The sequence below is a fragment of the Scardinius erythrophthalmus genome (assembly GCF_964197995.2).
Source record: "Scardinius erythrophthalmus genome assembly, chromosome: 6".
NCBI lineage: Eukaryota > Metazoa > Chordata > Actinopteri > Cypriniformes > Leuciscidae > Scardinius > Scardinius erythrophthalmus.
The window spans coordinates 10,945,961-10,966,202 of NC_138226.1; the positions used below are offsets into that span (position 1 = coordinate 10,945,961).

Here is a 20,242-nt window from a genome sequence, read left to right on the forward strand (position 1 = left end):
AATAAGTGTCACAGCAGTGACAATGCAACCTGACATTATTAAGAGTTAGCATGGCGACATGGGTGATTTCTTGTTTCTTTTCTTTTTTTTTACCTAGAAATGTTTTGCATTTCTTTTATCAAAGTATTATTTTTATTTTATTTTTAATTTTTTTAAATTGGACAGCCCAAAAATTGGAGAGTGCATGTTCCAGTTTGGGTGGACATGATGCTTCTATCTGCTACTCTCTTATAAACTCAATGAAGTTGAGTGCCCATGGTGCATATTAAACCTTAAACTTTGCACATTCCCAATTTTCAAAACAAACATTATTAGCTTCCTTCAGATATTCCAGGAAAATAAAACTTCCAAGTCTTCCAAATACTTTCTGACCCAAGTACTATCTGACAAATGCTGTAAATGAAAATATGTATTTCAAGTGATGCTCAGTTCAGTGATCAGTCAAGATTATTTAGTCCCATGTGTCCACTGTTTCAGTCCAGCTGGTTAGCAGGGCACAGTTGTTACGTGCTCAGTTGGACTGAGGATGGACCATCTTGTCTGTGGTGGTGATAAAGGAGGAGTGATGGTAACGATCACGGAGGGCAAAGTCTGCATTTTCCTCTGTCAGCTGTCTGGTCTCCATGCCAACAGCTGACAAAGAGGGTGTCATCACAATCTGGTCCTGAAGGGCCCCATCTCGCCTAAGAAGAGAAGACAATGATTGGTGAAGTGAGGTTCAGTTTTGTGTATAATATAACCATAGTTCTTCTAATCGCATCATCCACACTGAATTCTTGCCACGTAACAGTAATTTATTTAGAAGAGCTTAATTTAGTTTAATTTGCCAGTTTTGATTGAGGAACTAGCCAAGCTAAAGAACAGCATTATTAATCAGAAGACATTAATCAGAACACAATAGCTCTGCATTTATCTTGTTGTAACACCTACTCTTAGTGTCAGCCTCAGATGTCATAACCACGGCCCGCAAAAAAAGTTTATTCACTGACCACATGATGCATATCGCAACCAAAGAAACAACCCCAAAGTATCTGGCTCTTCACAACTTCTGGAAGTAAGGGGACACAGGGCTTTTTTTTTACAATATGAAATTGTGCACATGAGCACTTTTAATGAAGAATTAATCACTGGATTTGCCAAAGTTTTCAAGGACAGTGGTATTAAAATAGTAACATATTTGAAATATTTTTTTCAAGGCACCTAGTATCAAGTTAACAAGATATCCATAAGCAAAACTGTATACTCTGATTGGTGTTCTGGGGAGTCTGAAATAATCAGTACTTATTTCTTTTGGATGGTCAGAAATTCTGATCTTAAAAGTCTATACACATTTTCTATTTCCTGGTGTTCAGTGTTTTCTATAAAACCATTAGTGGAAATGCCACGGCATTATTGTGGTATCCGGTAAACCTGACCTTAAACATTATGAAAAAACATGTCGATCAGACTGTCTTTTCCTGTCTAAGTGGGTGGTTCTTGGTCACACAAAGCTGAAATAAGGACCACACTTAGTTGAAAATTAAGTCTACACAAGAGTTTGTAACATCATACCTCCCCAAATTATGTAGCGAAGTCTTGAGCCACCTGAAGAAACTGAAGCGAGCTGCTGCACCTGTAGGCAGAGAATGTAACTTTATATTTTCTGACAAGAAAAATAATTTAAAGTCACCATAAAATCAAAATATTGCAGTGTTTGATACAAATGATTCATCCATGCACATTTTTTTTGTGCCCCCATAATCTGTCATCAAATTATTTCTCTTCTCTGATGACGTTTACTGGTGCGAGGGCGGGACAACCTGTCACTCACATGAGATTGCAGCAATAGCAAATGACAACGATGCAATGAATTCCCAATGGACAAATGCCTTTTAAGCTCTTACTCTTAGATCCAAATGCACATATTTGGCTGAAATAAGCCGTGTAGCAGCCAATGTGTTTAGACAACTTGCAGTTTATTATGAGCAAGTAGGGTTACTTTTCAAATTTTCCAAAGATTTCTCAAATCAAATAAAAGTTAGGTACAATTACCTGTTGGCAAACCTGGGCTTGTTGTTCCAATGTAGAGAAAGAGGATAAGGGCGACTGTAATGTTGATCAAGGCGTACATCCACTGGATGACAAACATAATTAAAAAAGAGCACAATGCCTAAAGAAAGATAAAAACATCTTTAAAAAACAAATTTAATATCTATATATTTAAAGAATTGATTTCAGTAAGCACTGGATATTTTTTGCCGAACTTACACCAATTAATGCAACCCAGTGATTGCAAAATCTTGCATAGACTGAACCTTGGATTGATCTGATTTCTGATCCTTCAAGAATTGTTTCTGAACCTGTGAATAAAAGGTACTTAAGGAGAAATACAGATTTTGATCACTATATTGAGGTGTTATGTAAGGTTTTGTAGAGTTACTTACCATTCCTCTCTATCTGCTCTCTTGGGAGCTGTTCAAGTTCAACTGGACCAGAATTAGGCAAAGACTGTTTCCTCTTGGCTCCTGCTGTAAGGTCAGAGTCCATAAGTCCTATCTGGCTACTGGCATCATCATCTAATCCAACAGCTTGTTCCAGCTCCCTCTCATCTTTTCCTTTATCTAATGGTCCATTGCTGTTTAAGTCCAACCCAAAACTGTTCATCAGCGTTTCTTTAGCCGGAATCTTTGACTTCCTGCCCCGGGCCTTGGAGGCAGGAATAGACACTCTCTGTTCTTCAGCGGTGTCTGTGCTGGGCAATGGAAATATTTGATCCATGTCTTTGGTAAACTCCAGCAGTGTGCCGTTCACAGGGTCACTGATGGCTCCACTGCTGCCATAATGGGGGTGAGTGCTGGACACAAGTGATCTTCTGGAGCTCGACCTCCTGATCAGTGTCTTTCTTTGCTGGACCTGCAGCTCGTAGGTTTTCACCACGCAGAAATAGCAATAATCAATTATGCTGTAGGTTAGCATGAAGTTGATGGTGACAATGGGAGCCAGTTCATTGACCTGGCCAATGAAGATGAAGGCCATGGAGATCAAGCTGGTCAGACAGATGGCAGCCACAGGTGTCTTATTGGGCCCTCGCTGTAATACATAAAGAAAAGGGAGAAAGGTAAATCTATGGCTATTCCAAAACCTAGTGAGCTATGTTAAATGTCTACAGCATACATAGGAAGTTAGAAGGTACAGTGAGGAAAATAAGTATTTGAACACCCTGCTATTTTGCAAGTTCTCCCACTTGGAAATCATGGAGGGGTCTGAAATTGTCATCGTAGGTGCATGTCCACTGTGAGAGACATAATCTAAAAAAAAGAATCCAGAAATCACAATGTATGATTTTTTAATTATTTATTTGTATGATACAGCTGCAAATAAGTATTTGAACACCTGTCTATCAGCTAGAATTCTGCCCCTCAAAGACCTGTTAGTCTGCCTTTAAAATGTCCACCTCCACTCCATTTATTATCCTAAATTAGATGCACCTGTTTGAGGTCGTTAGCTGCATAAAGACACCTGTCCACCCCATACAATCAGTAAGAATCCAACTACTAACATGGCCAAGACCAAAGAGCTGTCCAAAGACACTAGAGACAAAATTGTACACCTCCACAAGGCTGGAAAGGGCTACAGGGAAATTGCCAAGCAGCTTGGTGAAAAAAGGTCCACTGTTGGAGCAATCATTAGAAAATGGAAGAAGCTAAACATGACTGTCAATCTCCCTCGGACTGGGGCTCCATGCAAGATCTCACCTCGTGGGGTCTCAATGATCCTAAGAAAGGTGAGAAATCAGCCCAGAACTACACGGGAGGAGCTGGTCAATGACCTGAAAAGAGCTGGGACCACCGTTTCCAAGGTTACTGTTGGTAATACACTAAGACGTCATGGTTTGAAATCATGCATGGCACGGAAGGTTCCCCTGCTTAAACCAGCACATTTCAAGGCCCGTCTTAAGTTTGCCAATGACCATTTGGATGATCCAGAGGAGTCATGGGAGAAAGTCATGTGGTCAGATGAGACCAAAATAGAACTTTTTGGTCATAATTCCACTAAACGTGTTTGGAGGAAGAAGAATGATGAGTACCATCCCAAGAACACCATCCCTACTGTGAAGCATGGGGGTGGTAGCATCATGCTTTGGGGGTGTTTTTCTGCACATGGGACAGGGCGACTGCACTGTATAAAGGAGAGGATGACCGGGGCCACGTATTGCGAGATTTTGGGGAACAACCTCCTTCCCTCAGTTAGAGCATTGAAGATGGGTCGAGGCTGGGTTTCCAACATGACAATGACCTGAAGCACACAGCCAGGATAACCAAGGAGTGGCTCTGTAAGAAGCATATCAAGGTTCTGGCGTGGCCTAGCCAGTCTCCAGACCTAAACCCAATAGCAAATCTTTGGAGGGAGCTCAAACTCCGTGTTTCTCAGCGACAGCCCAGAAACCTGACTGATCTAGAGAAGATCTGTGTGGAGGAGTGGGCCAAAATCCCTCCTGCAGTGTGTGCAAACCTGGTGAAAAACTACAGGAAACATTTGACCTCTGTAATTGCAAACAAAGGTTTCTGTACCAAATATTAACATTGATTTTCTCAGGTGTTCAAATACTTATTTGCAGCTGTATCATACAAATAAATAGTTAAAAAATCATACATTGTGATTTCTGGATTTTTTTTTTAGATTATGTCTCTCACAGTGGACATGTACCTACGATGACAATTTCAGACCCCTCCATGATTTCTAAGTGGGAGAACTTGCAAAATAGCAGGGTGTTCAAATACTTATTTTCCTCACTGTAGCTGCCTATGTGAAAAGCATAGGAAACTCAATTGATTACAATAGATTTTGGTGTTAACAAGTTGCTAAGCTAAGAATGCAATACTGTAACAAAATAAAAATACAAACATATTTTGAGTTAAAATATCAATTTTATATTGAATGATTTGTAAGTATGTCCGCCATCTTTAATCGCAATGCATTATGAGCTTAGATGGGAGCCTAATCATGCAGTCTACCTTTTGCAACTGCCTTTGTGTTGGCAGCAATTCTATATAACCTTAAAATGCCATCTGCATAGGCAGTATCAATCTACAGAATGTATCAATCTGATAACTAGGTTTCAGAACAGAGTGTGGATATAAAAAAAAAAATTAGTCTTTTATTTAGTGTAATAGAGGAAATAGAGTCAGTGACCTTTGTTGAAAAATTACATTTTGTATAATTCACGTCTATTAAAACATCACATCTAATTCACATTATTATTATTATTATTTTTTTTTCTTAATTTAAGCTTTTATAAATAAATTGCAAGGATGCATTATGGGCTTTATTAGTTAGGCTTCATTACTCTCATTTCATTCACACTCTTCAGGTTATGTAATAAGTGAGTGGAAGCATCCCAAAAAAAGACAACATCTCTCATGTCACCTCAGACCAGTCATTACCCAGATCCCATAAGTCTCTGGGATCAGGGTGCTACTGCTACTGGCTGGCACAGCTCCAGATCCACCAGGGTTGGTCTTCTCTGTGCTTCCTGCGTTTGTTCTGGGACTTTGATTCAGGGCTAGATGTCTCGGAAAAGCTTGTAGCCCATAGAGAGGGGTCAGACAGAGCTCAGGCGAGGGAAAGGGTGTGCTGTGCTTTTGAAAGCCACAATTGTTACAATTCATTCCTTCGCATTTTGGAGCGTATTCGGGCACACTATAATTAGGAACTTATCCTGTCTGTGAAGCTGCTCATTGAGCGTAAAAAAAGTAAACAATTCGTTAAAGTGGCATGAAAAACAAATGTTTAATTTCACTCATTATCCAAAGTGCATAGTTAATCTGTTTGATAATTTATTAGTATCTGAAAGAACTCACTAAATGAACATCTCTGATTTTCAATTGTTTTATATTCACAGAACAGATTGATTAGCATTTAAATAAGAGGAATCTACAGAATGAACCATTGTTTAGCATAAAACCACACTAATTCACATTCCCCATGCTGAAAATAAGCACATTATAACCACATTAATATGGTTATCTCCCTACAAGCACCCACCCCTTTTCCAAGAAATCCAAGAGCTGGGATGACTCTCTCCTGAGCGATACATTGGAGGATCCTGGGTGCACCGTACAGGCCGCCCATGCAGGAGGCGAGTGAGGAGATGTAGAGGCCCAGCAAAAACAGGAAACCAACCAAGGAGACCTGGGAAAAAAACAAACACAGAGGGGAAGAGAGTAAAGGGGGCTCCACCCAACTCTGTTCCGCTTGGCCAGACTGAAAAGTGCTTATAATGTGTTGAAAGTAAATCAAAGAAATCATGTGTAATCTGACAGAAGCCATAATGAGAGAGTGGGCAATTACAATAATACAGTATGATTATGTGTATGAAACCACAGCTTCTCTAACACAATATTATACTGTACGAATGCACCTTTTTGTAGATTTAATATAAGATTTTATATGCATTGTATTGCATGTAATGATAGTAGTTGTGGTAAAGTGTTAACCCCCACACCACAGCCCCAATTAAGGAACAGCTGTGGGTCAGCCACAACCAGGCTTCAGGCTTACACATTCATAAACTATGTAGCTTAGCTCAGCAGTCCACTGTAATCTATGTTGACTGGCAGCTGTGTGGCTATCGGGCCAAACGACAGGGTATGTGCAAGGTCAGTGCGCAACTGGGCTTCATTCTCATTCAAACATTTACACCAGCTGTAACATTTAGGATGACCTCAAATGCCTCTGTTAAGAGGGCCTGCACATGAGAGGAATGGCATTAGCATGACAATAAATGCAAATATAACATTTTATCTGTGAATAATGTGTTATTCTCAAGTCTCATATTCAGCTGAGACAATGAGTCTAAATAAGTGGAAAACCCCATGGAAGAAGGCCATCTTTTAAAACCTGCAATAACATCAGATTACCTTTTCCGCTATTAAGAAGTCATAGCGCAGCGCCTCTCTGGTGCAAATGGCTCCCAGTAAGAACACAAAGACGAGATACAGGAACCACCTGCAGATTCCCACAATACACAAGAGTAAGAGTTGCATTCTATTTATAGACAAAATATCTAACAAGAACTATCATGATTTCCACCTAAAATATTAAGCAGCGCAACTGTTTTCAAGATTGATGATAAGCATTTCTTAAGCAGCAAATCAGCATATTAGAATGATTTCTGAAGGATCATGTGACACTAAAGACTGGAGTAATGATGCTGAAAATTCAGCTTAGCAATCACAGAATTAAATAACATCATTTTTAAATTTATAATAATGTTTCACAATATTACTGTTTTTACTGTATTTTTGATCAATTAAATGCAGCCTTGAGCATAAGAGACTTCTTTTAAAAAACATTAATCTTACCAACCCCAAACATATATATCACATCACAGTATCACACACTGTTTATGTAGTGCATGAAGAAGGCTTATTGTGATTTTGTTTCTCATATTTTTATTCTAGAGCCTGCTCTAAAGTATGTGTACAGTCAATACAATAGAGGCTAAAGATAAACAAAGGAAGAATTAAAGATTATTTCTGTGGCTGACGGACACATACGAGATGCAGACTGCGGCGAGAGTTCCCACGGGGATGTTGTGCTCGGGCCTCTGGAGATCTGAGCTCATGTTGAATCCAGCCATCACACCTACACACACACACACACAGAGGGTTACTGTGAAAACAAGACTGGAGACAAGGGGCTGTTCAAAACCCGAACAGCAGATAGATGTACATATCAGAGCTCACTTGAAACACCTTCCTGACTTCGAACAGGAGCGAAAAGGAAACTTTTGATCACGAATGAACAATTCATTTGAGCAACACAAGGCCCTAATCAATCTTTCAGTCTTTTGCATGAGGCAGGTTTGCATTGTGTGGGAAAAAACAAGATGAATGGAGTGGGAAACATGGGTTTCGTAATCGTCCATTTCTTAAGATCATTATCTCATTTCCATTTTTAAATTGTCTGTTTATATTTACAGTCTTTTTTGCGTCTGAAAATAGGAAAGTCATAAGTGTCATGAAAGTGTTTTACTGTAGGTTGGGATCACGACATAATGCAACTTACACTTATTAACAAATGATGTAAATGTTAAACAATTATAACCATATTTGATACTATTTCTATATTATTCTGCTTTCTAAAATTTGGTCAGAAATCATGATAATAATTGCAATTATTTTATTCTATTTATTCTATTAACAGTAGGAAAAAACATCTGCATATAGTTTTATAAAAAAAAAGAAAAAGTTTTAAACCCCGATATTTTCTAGATTTTTTTTTAGCAATTTGTTTAAATAAAAGCCAATTATTTCATTTTGGAAACAATTATTTAATTGTGTTGTCTTTGTACGATCATACTTCGTATTTCTCACACAATATAAATGGGTTTTTATATTTCCCCCAAAAAATATACTGTATATATATAATTTTAGAAAAATATATGTTCTGCCTTTATATTTTAGGAAGAGGGTTTGAAATCCCCTGTCCCAGACAACCTTTTCAAGCAGACATTGGGTGCGGTGCGGCTTGCTGGCACCCAAAAAAAAAAAAAAAAAAAAATCCAGTGACACCATGCAGGCTCAGATTGAAAACTCATTATGCAACAAAAATGTGTTAACTATGAGATGAACATTTTCTGACATGAAAAAGAGATTTCTGGGAAGTCTGCATCCTAAATAAAACCACAGTCATTAACGTACAGCTGCAAGTATTTGAGGCTACTCAAGTAATTTATACAGGCTTAAACTTCACTAATTGCAAAAATAAATTCTCATATAAGCATATTATCGTTTAATCAGTGGTTGTTATATCACAGTTATGCTTTTCTTGTTTACGTGTGTAAAGTCACCTGTCGCCGCAGGAAAGAAAACCCCAAACACGGTGAAGAAAGTCTCGCCAGCTGTGTAGTCTGGAAAGGTGTTCTTACGCAGTAGTTCCTCCGAATAACCAATGAATCCATGCTCTGCAATAAACATATTCAGCACAAAACAATGTTAGGAAAGACTGTTTATTACGACCTTCGGTCTGCCTAAAGCATAACTGAGGGCTTTATGGAAAAAGTCTGCACTGACACAATGATAAGAATCAGATTCATCTCTGAAATGCCATAGTCTCCACTGAGTATACATAACAGACATTACACACAAATGCTTTCCTGTAAATTAGAATCTGTTTTGAAAACCAAAAAGAAATATTTTGGCCTTTTTGAAAAATCAGACCGATCAGTCTAAATATTTCATAGCATTAAAACCAATTTCAGAAAACTCCACCATCCTGCTTAAAACATAAGATTGAATCATGTGGTGACGACATTTACAAGAAAGCATTCCCCTGTGCAAGACCACAAACTGCAATCCATGACATACAATATTGATTTATCGCACACCGATACAATAACCCTTTTCACCCTGAAATCAAAGAGAGTGGTTCCATGGGGTACTGTGGGACAGACATCTGGTTTGAAATATTACAGTTTTAGACTCCACAGCCATGCACAGGCAGAGCCCCAGGTGTCTGCGGCTGACCGTCACCACCCTTTATGTAACAACCCGGGGGGACAGACGCCCCGCCAAGATGCGTGCAAACCAAGGGCTGGCCTTTTTCTTGGGAATACATGCCAAGTTCAATAGTTCTGCGCCGAGGACATGATGGAGGGAATGCTGGACTAAGCTCTGGGTGTGTTCACAGGCAAACAAAACAATCCAAGAACAGGCGCCGCAGAACATTTACGTAAACAGCACTGAGAGATATCACTATTCTGCTGAACCGTCACACAAGAGTGGGATTTTCACTCAAGTTATTAAAGTCTGGATAGCACTGACGCTGTATATTCAGAAAGTTTGTAATACAAAATATAAGTATGGAATGCAAGTAACTCAAGTACACAAGTTACGTGGAATGCAAGTAACAAGTACACAACTACACTCAACTTTCATTCCATACCGTACAGTACGTAATATATAATAAATAACAGATACAGTAGATGGCTCTTAATAGGTTAGTTCAACCCCCAAAAAATCCTGTCACCATTTACTCATCCTCACGTCATTCCAAATCAGTATCTCTTTCTTTTTTGATTGAACTCAAAAGATAAAAGTAGATGTTTGAATGTTCAAGGTGCTGTATTCCACCTAGAATTCACCGCCTGGGTTCTCCCAAGGTTTTTTTTTTTATCTATTAGGTCACCTGATGGAGTTTTTCGGTTCCTTGCCACTGTTGCCTTTGGCTTGCTCAGTTGGGGATACTTAATTTAATTAATCAATCAACAATACTATTGATCAGTATTACCAAACGTGGACGTTTTACACTAGAGACAAACACTGATGTACTATTTTATTTAACACTGTGAAGCTGCTTTGATACAATCTGTATTGTGAAAAGCGCTCTATAAATAAAGTTGACTTGACTTGACTTGACTAGAAAAGGTCCTCCAAAAAGGACAAAAACAGCACCATAATTGCAGTCCGTAGGATTCATTGGCTATATATTCCATGATTTCTAGAGTCATACAATATTTTGTGTGAGGAACAGTCAAAATACAAGTAATTTTACACTAATAATCTTTTCCTTTGCTCCAATATGCTGGATATTTAACGAAGATACAGCAGAGGGACTTTTTTTTTTTTAGCAAATAATGCAAAGAATGTTGTCTTCTGTTCCTTACACAAAGCTAATATATGACTTTAGAACAATGGTTATCAACCTTTTTGACTCCAAGCCCCCCCACTGCCCACAACAGTACTCAAAGGCTGTTATTTTTTACAGTTGTTAGTTATTTACATGACAAAGATTAAGGATAAGGATTTAAAAAATATTTTAACTATTACAACACAAATTAACACACCTAAAACACACTTATTAAAATAAGTTTAATTAATTAATTTACATGACTTTTCTATGTCTAGAAATCAAACTTGACACCTCATATTTTAAGTCCATGTGAAACTTGGTTCTTAAATAAAATGAAAATTGTGCTCATGAGGTGAAAAAAAAAGTAATTTTGACTTATTTTAATGCTAGGTTTGTCTTATTTTAAATAATCTTGAGGCCCCTTAGTGGGCCTCAGCCCCCCGATTTAAAACCAATGCTTTTGAAAATGTTGATTATAGTGAACATGGACTACTTTTAGGATACTTTTATGGTGCACTGCATTCCTTTTTGGAGCTTGGCAGTACCAACAACAACAACAAAAAAACAATCTCTGTCCACTTTCACTGTGTGAAAAAGCAGCTCATGCATTCTTCAAAACATCTATTTTTGTGTTCAAGTAACGAAAGAAAGTCATTCGTTTGGAACAGGGGTGGGTAAATGTAGATCATTTGGGCTGGACCTATACTTTAATCTCTCTCTCTCTTTTTTTTTATAAAAAAATATATATAATTAATAGATGACCTATAGACAAACATCAACAGGGATGCACAAGGCAAAACACAATGCAACCGTGTATCTGGCCTTAGAAGCTGATTATAACATTGTCAATTAGAGAGTCAAAAGTTAACAGTAGAGTACAGGAGAAAGAAAAGTGGTGGTGGGTTGGGGAGGGGGCAGGTGTCACCTCTGCGGAGACAAGGCCGATCCAGAGAGAGATCTACAGGGCCCTAGCTATGCAAGAGCATGAGCCATTTCCCTCTTGGTTATCTTGTGATGGGAAAGAATGTGTTCTCTTGGATTAATGACATGTTTATCCAAAAGGAAGTCACCACCCTTTCAGAAGCCCTGCCTGTTCCTACTCTTCACAGTTTCTTGGCTACAAAGAGAGAGAGAGCTAGAAAGAGAGTAAGACACAATAGAGATGATCAGGAGAAAGAGGTCTTTCTCCTGATCATCTCTATTGTGTCTCTATAAGTGCATAAAGAAAGTTTAGGTATATGCATTGCAGCCTTAGAAATAACAGATATAGGCCCGGTTTCACAGACAGGGCTTAGGTTAAGCCAGGATTAGGCATTGGTACAGTTAGAACATGCAAGTAGCTTTTATAAACATGCCTTAATACATTACTGGTGTGCATCTTGAGACAAAACAATGGCATTGAGATTTTAAGATATGTCAGTGCAAGTTGCTTTCAGTTAAAACAGCTCAAACATGCATTTTATTCTGGAACTAGCCTTAAGCCTTGTCTGTGAAACCAGCGGCATAAAGTACCCCAATTATAGCATACAAGTAGGAGAAAAAAACACATCATACTTACAATCACATCATATGAATTATCTTGACATAAGTACCTTAATTTATTAACTTTGCTAAAGCTATGTTAAGTTGTTTTTGGAATAGCAAGTGTAAAAATAAAAGCTTTGACGTAGTTTAGTTTGCACTAAACAACCTTCAGTTACAATACCATTCAAAAGGTCAGGGTTATTATGAGTTTTTATTTTTTATTTTAATGAATACTACTATTCAACAAAATTGCATTAAATTGTTCAAAAGTGACAGTTCCGACTTTTTGTTACTGCATTTTTGTTCAAATAAATACAGCCGTGGTGAGCATGAGACTTTCAAAAACAACCCCCAATTTTTTAACAGTAGTAAATGTAACAGTGTGGTGTCAAACACCCCAAAAAATGAAATCGCATATATTGTGACTCATGCATGCTAAAGATAAATGCCAGAGATAAAAACATACTACTTCATATACGCATGAAGAACAGGCCGTACAGTGGGATAAGAGCAGGGGCGTTACTGTTGTCCTCCCTGCCACCTTTCTAAGCAATTTGATTGCAGTTTGGATATTTATAGTGAGAGTCCTTCTGATCTAAAGATTTGGAAGAGGAAGTGATGATGTGGACGCTGCTAGTGAAGAACTCGGATCTGCTTCCTGCCTGCTCTTTTGTCTCAGGCCAAAAATGTGGGTGAGCCCGGTCAACACCCTTAACCCAAAACTATGAGCGCATGTCAGTTTCCTGTCCAACACTGAGCGCTTAAATAGAGTGTCTTTGAGTTTAGAGCTGAGGAAATCAGAGCAAAAATCAAATCTTCATAAAACTAATTATGCGAGTGCCAATTCTGATGACCACAAAGAGATACATAAGTTAAAGGATTCAGTTCTTGCAGGATTTCATTTTTTCATATGAAATATAATTGTTATATTCCAGCAATATCTTCCCACAAACAGAATTTGCAACAATAACACTGTCTACAAGTCTTCGGTAGGAAATCTCCTCTTGTGTGGTAACAGGCAGGAGGAGAGGGACAGAACTAGGAGGTGCTCATTTTTTTTTTATCTAGCACAAATGCTTTCACCGCAATGGTATGAACACTCTAGAGGATTGTGCTCACATTTTCTTCATCTTTTCCAGCAATAACATTTTCAAATGATTTGACAAAACATTGAAGAGTAGGTAGCAGTGTTAAAAAATCATCACTCTTCTCCCATTCTGGCTATATGAGCCAAGGCACACTGGTGCCCAATGGTAGACTGGGTGTGTAAATTCAAACATATCCTTGACCAAGAATTATTTCACAACCAAGATATGTGCTCAGCCCCTAAGCTTTCTTCAGCCTTTCAGTCCTTAAAGGAATAGTTCACCACCAAAAAAAACTATGTGACCTCCTTCTTTATCCTTCAAATATCCTAGCCATTCTTTTCAAAAGCACACGAGGATTGGGACTTTCAGGCTCCTAAACATCAAAAAGCACCATAAATGTATTATAAACGATGTCCATATGACTCGTGCATTATGAGTTTTCTGAAGTCATACAATACCTTTGGTGTCAGTAAAAATAGGCCTAAATAATAATAAAAATGTCATTATTCATGGAAAAAATCATGAACAAAGAGAGTCAGATCTTTTCAATGAATCATTTAATAACGTTCACAAAACTGATCTGAATGATTCATGCACAAATCAACTGCTCTGGGTCTTGAGTTTAACTTGAGTTTTCAACCGCAGTGATTATCTGCATAGGCAGAGTTGGGGGGGTTCATATTTTATCATTTTATTTGTCTTATTTTATCATTTTTGTGTAGAATGACTAAATCTGTTTGTTGTCCAAAAATATGGACGCGCTGGGATCTCTTTATCATCACGGTTATGAAGCTTTCCTTGTGCTGACCACCTGGCCTTGACTACGTGATTAACAGCATTATCAAACTGTAAACACATCTGCACAGCAGCTCTTTTGCCTGCCAATGGCAGGTAACCCGCCCATACAGCGCCCGGCCTAAACCGTGCAACCCCCTGGAGTCGTGCCAGTGGTGAGGTCACTTTATAACCACAAAGCTTAATTGGAAAAACATGGAGGAACCAGCACCTCCTTATCCCACTGCACCCCAAGTCCAGTTCCTAAAGAGATCAGAGTAAGATGGCAGCCGCAGAAACAGCAGTTAAGGGGTAATGCCTCATTTCAGTCCATTACACCACAACGTCTAACTTTCTCTGTAGAGAGAGCGAGAGTGAGAACACCATCTTTCCGAGAGTCTTGCCTCCTCTCTGGACAGGAAGTCAGTAATCAGGAGAACAGGAAGAGTTGGGATGGATTTCCTGCAAACCCAGTGTGAAAGTACATACTGACCTCGTCTGAAGTGGGCAGCAAAAAAAAAAAAAAAAAAAAAAAAATCACAATGGACTAAGAATGCCTGCACACTTGTCCTTAGAGCAAGTGACTATTAGATATCTTACATATATTGTTGCAGGATAATGAGTTGCTATTATAAACCTATATTAAATTGAACTAAGTATACCCCCAAGATTGTCTTATAAAAGAGATTTTAACCACTCTTACGATTTACATATATGTGCTCACTTCATGCAATGAAACTTTAAGTACAAGCAGATTTAAATGCCCTACATATATGAAATGTGTGAGAGAGCTGGAATATCTATGATTCTACTGTAGCTTGGGAGAGCTTTAAAAACGGGAACTTGGCAACACATCTAACACAACTAATTCTTGTTAGAGTATAAGCATTCTCCATTTCATTAAGACATGCTTTTAGTTGAAAACATACAAAAAACACTTAATGTTAATTAAAATATTTTCATTAAATTACATACTATATTATTTTAAATTAAATGTAAACACACACATACATTATATATTATAATGATCATATATATATATATATACATATATATATATGCATACACACACACACACACACACACACACACACATTAGATACACACACATACATTTAGTTTTATAGCATATATAAATATTTTAGCCTTGTGAGGTCCAGGTCAAAGATGACTAGATGACAGTATATAATGGGAAAACAAATCATTTCACTTTTCTTGTTCCTTAAACTTCCATATTATGATTGGTATTGGAGTTCTATTATTGTGTTTATTTTAGGAAGAGACCTTGCACTTCATAGTGGCCTTGTGTACACCTCCCAGAATAATCAGGGCTGTTGGAGGTCTAACTAACTTAGGCCTATTGCGGATACCGGCAATGCCAGATCACATCTGGTATGAACAATCTTGCACTGTTTGTCAAGACTAATTGGTTTTATGGAAATTATGAACCTAAAAATAATTAATAAATGTATATTGCCATTATTATAATACAAATGCTTCTTTTTTTTTTTTAAACACACTAGTATTGTTTGGGTCCTGGGACAAATGGCGACATTTATGTTACCCTGACACCTACTGGACAGTTGTTGCAAGGACATGTGAACTCATAATTTGAGTTCTGTATGATCAACTCAATAATATAAAGAGTATATAGTATATGCATTGTTATTATTATTATTATTATATGCATTATTGAACAAAATTATTGTTGAGTTAACACAATTTAATTATTTAAGATGTACACACGTTTAGTCGGCTAAAATATTAATCTCAAAATGGCCAAATACTGGCTGAGGTAATCTATCACTACCAATTACCATTTTGAATAAGAAAGAGCTTTGAGGTGAGAACATATGAGCAATATCTACTGTCACATATAATATATAAATAGAAATACACTATTGCTCAAAAGCTTGCTTGGTAAGATATTTTAAATGTTTTTTAAGAAGCCTCTTATGTGCACCAATGCTGCATTTCTTTAATAAAAATATAGTAAAACAGTACTATTGTGTAAAATTAGAAATTTAAATATAAAAATATTTTATATATTTTAAAATGTAATTTATTCCTGTGATGGCAAAGCTGAATTTTCAGGAGCCACTACTCCAGTCTTCAGTGGCACATGATCCTTCAGAAATCATTCTAATCATGTGCATTTGGTCCTCAAGAACCATTTATTTTTATTGTAAATATTAAAAACAGTTGTGCTGCTTAATATGAAACTGTGATTTAAAAAAATGTAAAAAAAAGTTTCTATTTAAAACAGAAATGTATTGAAACAATCTAAAATTCTTCACTGTCAGGTTCGATCAATTTAATAGATTGCTGAATAAAAGTATTGGTTTCTTTAAAAAAAAAATCTTACTGACCCCAATCTTTTGAACAGTAGTGTATATATTCTGTCACTTGCGAGCTGCAATCAACTACTTTGCAGCTACTGTATGCTATTGTATATTTATATACAATAAATGCATATAACATATATAAAAAGATAGAAATAAAGAACTTATTATTAACAGAGAATAATAGAAATAAGAAAAATGCATGCTGGTAAAAGAAAAAAGCATTTTGGACACTTCAGATTTGGTCCAGCATAAAATGGCTTGAAGTTGTATATCCTGGTCTGGCAGGTTTGCCAGGAAATGCGAAAAGAAAGAAATGTCAATATAAGAAAGGCGGGCACTGTTTAGTAGGGTCTGTGAAAGAAACACTGCAGGGCAAGAATCTCTTCTTAAAGCACTACTTTATTAAATGGAAACCTGTGGTAGTCAAAATGCCTGTTAAAATTAGATTTATGGTTTTATTTTGCATTTTAACATATACATGAACTTATACAACTGATCTAGAAGCAGATTATTTAATTTAGCTGAATATATGCAGATTATTTTATTATTATTTTTTATTCGCGACTAATTTTCTTAGACTCAACGGGGGATCTATGGTGTTGGTTAAACACAAAACCTAGCCATACCTTAAGATATTTAGCAGGTGTTAAACTCAATACTCCTGGGTTACCAAAAAGCTTACCTTGATCTAGATGACTAAATGTCCCGATGACAAAATCCAGAGTGGACATAGCTAATATCCCCAGCAGAACCAACTGAAGGCGTATTATCCATTTCACCCCAGCCAGGTTAATCCCAAGCAGGCCAACCAGAACGGCCACAGAGATGCCCCTCACTGCCCACACGCTATGTAAGCTCAGCACCTGCGCTATGGACTCAGCAAAACCAGTGATGTACATCGCTCCAGCCACACACTGCCAACAAGACACATGACTGTCACCAAACCTAAAAACAGTAAACTGATCACGCACTGTATATGCAATATAAATATTGTAGACATGAGCTGCTCACCTGCCCAAACACATACAAGAGTCCCACAGTTCCTCCAACTCTCCCTCCTAGCACAGTGGAGATCATGGAGTAGACCCCACCGTTACCCACACTGCAACAGTCACACACACCGATACCTGACATCACCGTAACCACAGCGACCAAAACCACCATGGACACCAGAAGCATGCCCAGCAACACACCTGTGTTACCCTAAATATGATCATATGGGAAAAGACAAGTGAAATGCTAATTTAATAGCAGCAAAAACATGAGATATGTCCCAAAAGACTGGAATATCCTTTAAAAATAGATTCTCTAAAACACACATAACAATCATCTCAAAATCTGTGATAAAACATAACTTACCACAAGCCAGCCAGTCCGTAAAAAGAGCACCACCCCAAAAATGTTGATCATGCAGGTAGTGAAGACTCCATCCCAGGTGCCGAAAAGAACAGGTTCCCAGACGAAGAGCTGCACCTTCCACCAAGGTTGAGCATTACTCTGTGAACCCTACACAAACCAGTGTCACTCAAATCTAAATAAGTCACCATTAATGTCAATTCCACCACCCAGTGTAAAAAAAAAAAGTAGGTCCCAAAACATATGGCTTTCCATTTATAGCTAAACTTTCCCATTTATTAATTTTTATGGCAAAACTTACAGATTGGACATTACCTGTGCGTCTTCATGGAATAATTCTTGAACTTGAGGACTCATTGTCCCTCTTTGGCAAGATTACAGTGGCTGGATCTGAAGAAAGTGAAGTAAAGTAAAGACTTTAGTACTGTAAATACAAAGGCAATTTAACAACATTTGCCAACTAGGCGATGGCCACGTAGGTTAGATACATTTAAGCCAACAAAAGCTGTCTGTTAATAAGTGACACCTTGGGAACTATAAATAATCGACAGGCAATTCATATACAGTATTTAAACAACATTAAAATACATTCAAATAAAAGGCAAACAAAGTATAAGTTCACTGAAGATTACGTGACAAACTTACTGTGGCCTAGTTCTTATAAAGTCTATAAGAAACGCCAGAGACTAACGGCCATAAGTAAACGGATAATACGCTGTTTTGTGACATTGTTGAATTGTACATTTCTTGGTTAATGATAAAGACAATAGCGCACACATACCTGCAATGGTGCAATGCTCCCGGATGCAACAGCAGGTGGAGAATGGGAGAGAGGCACGAGCACTTGGAGCACACCTGAGTAGTTGGGTGGTCCAACTCATTTTCGTGAATCGGTTCTTTTGAACGGTTCATTTGGAGCGACGGTTTCGCGTGGATCCACAATTATTTTACGTAAGCTTCCGTAAACATTATTCCCAATACGATTTATTTTGAAAAGTTTAGCTTTTTGGTTATTGAGGTAACTTACTTAATTGTGCCCTATCAATTAAAACCTCGGTTTATTCCATTGGTATCAGCTCATTCATGGTTCTTCTCGGCTGTCGGCTCATTACGACTCGAACCAAAAGATCGGTTGGTACAACGAGTCGAAAATTGAGCACCACTAGTCCGTTTCAGTCAGATTCTTGAAAGATTAATTCAAAATAGTTTTATGAAGTGGTTCACACGCTAGCCTACTCAAAAGAACGATACGTTAACACATATAGACACTAGAGTAACTTAATGTCGGGAAGAAGTAGCCACCGTTCTCTTGAGAGAATACAGAGGAATACTGGGATATCACAGGTTTCTTAAATTGATTAAAGTTAATTACTTTAAATTGAGTTTAAATGTATTTTTCACATACCATGACAGTGTTTTAGCATTTAAAATAATTTAATTGATTATTCCTTTAACAGAAATTTCTAATTATTTAATATAGGCCTATGCCAGTAAAGTTGAGTAACCTAACAGCTGTCTGTGTGCCACTGTTATTATTGGAAAATGCTACGTGTGCAATAAACGTCATTAAACAAATATGCTATGTTCTATCAGCGCCACCTCAGGTGAGTGCTGTCAGTGTACCTCAATGTTTTCGACTGCTCTAATGGAGCAGGTATTTCCATATCGACATTTTCTGTGAACATTTCTATAACCAGCTAGTAGACATTTATCATATAAGTTCGGCCTATTAAAGGTAGCCTACTCTTAATTTTAGCCATGTATCAACCCTACATAAATGATTTAAAACCATTTTAAAACCCAGCCTCCATTTGGAAATGTGCTTAAAGTCATGGAACTGACATAATGCGATGTGGATTGAGACGCAAAGAAATAGCACTCAACAACTTGATGTATTTGGAAATTTAATATTACACAACAAGAGGCACGCAATCAAAAACATCCAATCAGAACTTTTTCTCCATGTCTTAGGCAAAGTACTGCATTAAAGTATATTCTATGGAAATAATTCGGCTACAATAAAATGGATACATATAAAAATATAACCAGTGTACAAAGACAGTCAGAGTACATGCACTCCCCAATAAAATTAAAAGTCTAAACTATTTAGAAGAGCTCTCTTACTAAATGAAACCATTCAGTTTTCCAGTCGAATTAAACTTGAAAAAAAAAAAACAATCATCCACCATCTGTAACACCATCAGACTCAAAATATTTTGATGCTCAAAATACCTAATCAATTAAGAAAAACAGTCATGTGTAAGGATATGGATATGACCTTTTACCAAAAGCAATTAATCTTACAAAAAACATCACACAATTTACTAAAAGAAAATAAAGCATTAAGTTCTTCCCTCAAATTATCATTTCACTTTTTTTTCAATTTCTGGAGCAGTAATTATTGATTAAATATTTATAATGCAGGTATCACGTGATATTTGAATGATAAATAACATCCTTAAAATCCTCTGAGGGAGTATGAGATCCATACAAGGTCTTTTAATCAATTTGTAATCATTAAAACTGCATTCAGAGGCAATT

At 37.3% G+C, this 20,242-nt stretch overlaps 1 protein-coding gene across 1 annotated transcript; it reads right to left on the reverse strand.

Moving 5' to 3' along the window:
* Positions 1-91: 91 nt before the first annotated feature.
* slc12a8 (solute carrier family 12 member 8) lies at positions 92-18,588 on the reverse strand. The gene is made up of 14 exons (XM_081368061.1): positions 18,483-18,588; positions 18,017-18,091; positions 17,705-17,851; positions 17,357-17,548; positions 17,028-17,259; positions 8,834-8,947; positions 7,539-7,626; positions 6,900-6,987; positions 6,025-6,171; positions 2,424-3,069; positions 2,248-2,339; positions 2,032-2,149; positions 1,552-1,612; positions 92-683 (listed from the first exon to the last, which is right to left on the reverse strand). Exons 2-14 carry the CDS (start codon positions 18,056-18,058, stop codon positions 512-514), a joined length of 2,139 nt encoding a protein of 712 aa, XP_081224187.1. The 5' UTR covers positions 18,059-18,091; positions 18,483-18,588; the 3' UTR covers positions 92-511.
* Between the last annotated feature and the right edge of the window lie 1,654 nt (positions 18,589-20,242).

Coding starts and splice junctions, on each gene's coding strand:
- slc12a8 (XM_081368061.1), bottom strand. CDS start 18,058: ATGAGTCCTCAAGTTCAAGAATTATTCCATGAAGACGCACAG. Junction 6,988..7,538: donor CTCGCCGCAGTCTGCATCTC/GTATGTGTCCGT, acceptor GGGAATCTGCAG/GTGGTTCCTGTATCTCGTCT. Junction 3,070..6,024: donor TTGGATTTCTTGGAAAAGGG/GTGGGTGCTTGT, acceptor TATGTATTACAG/CGAGGGCCCAATAAGACACC.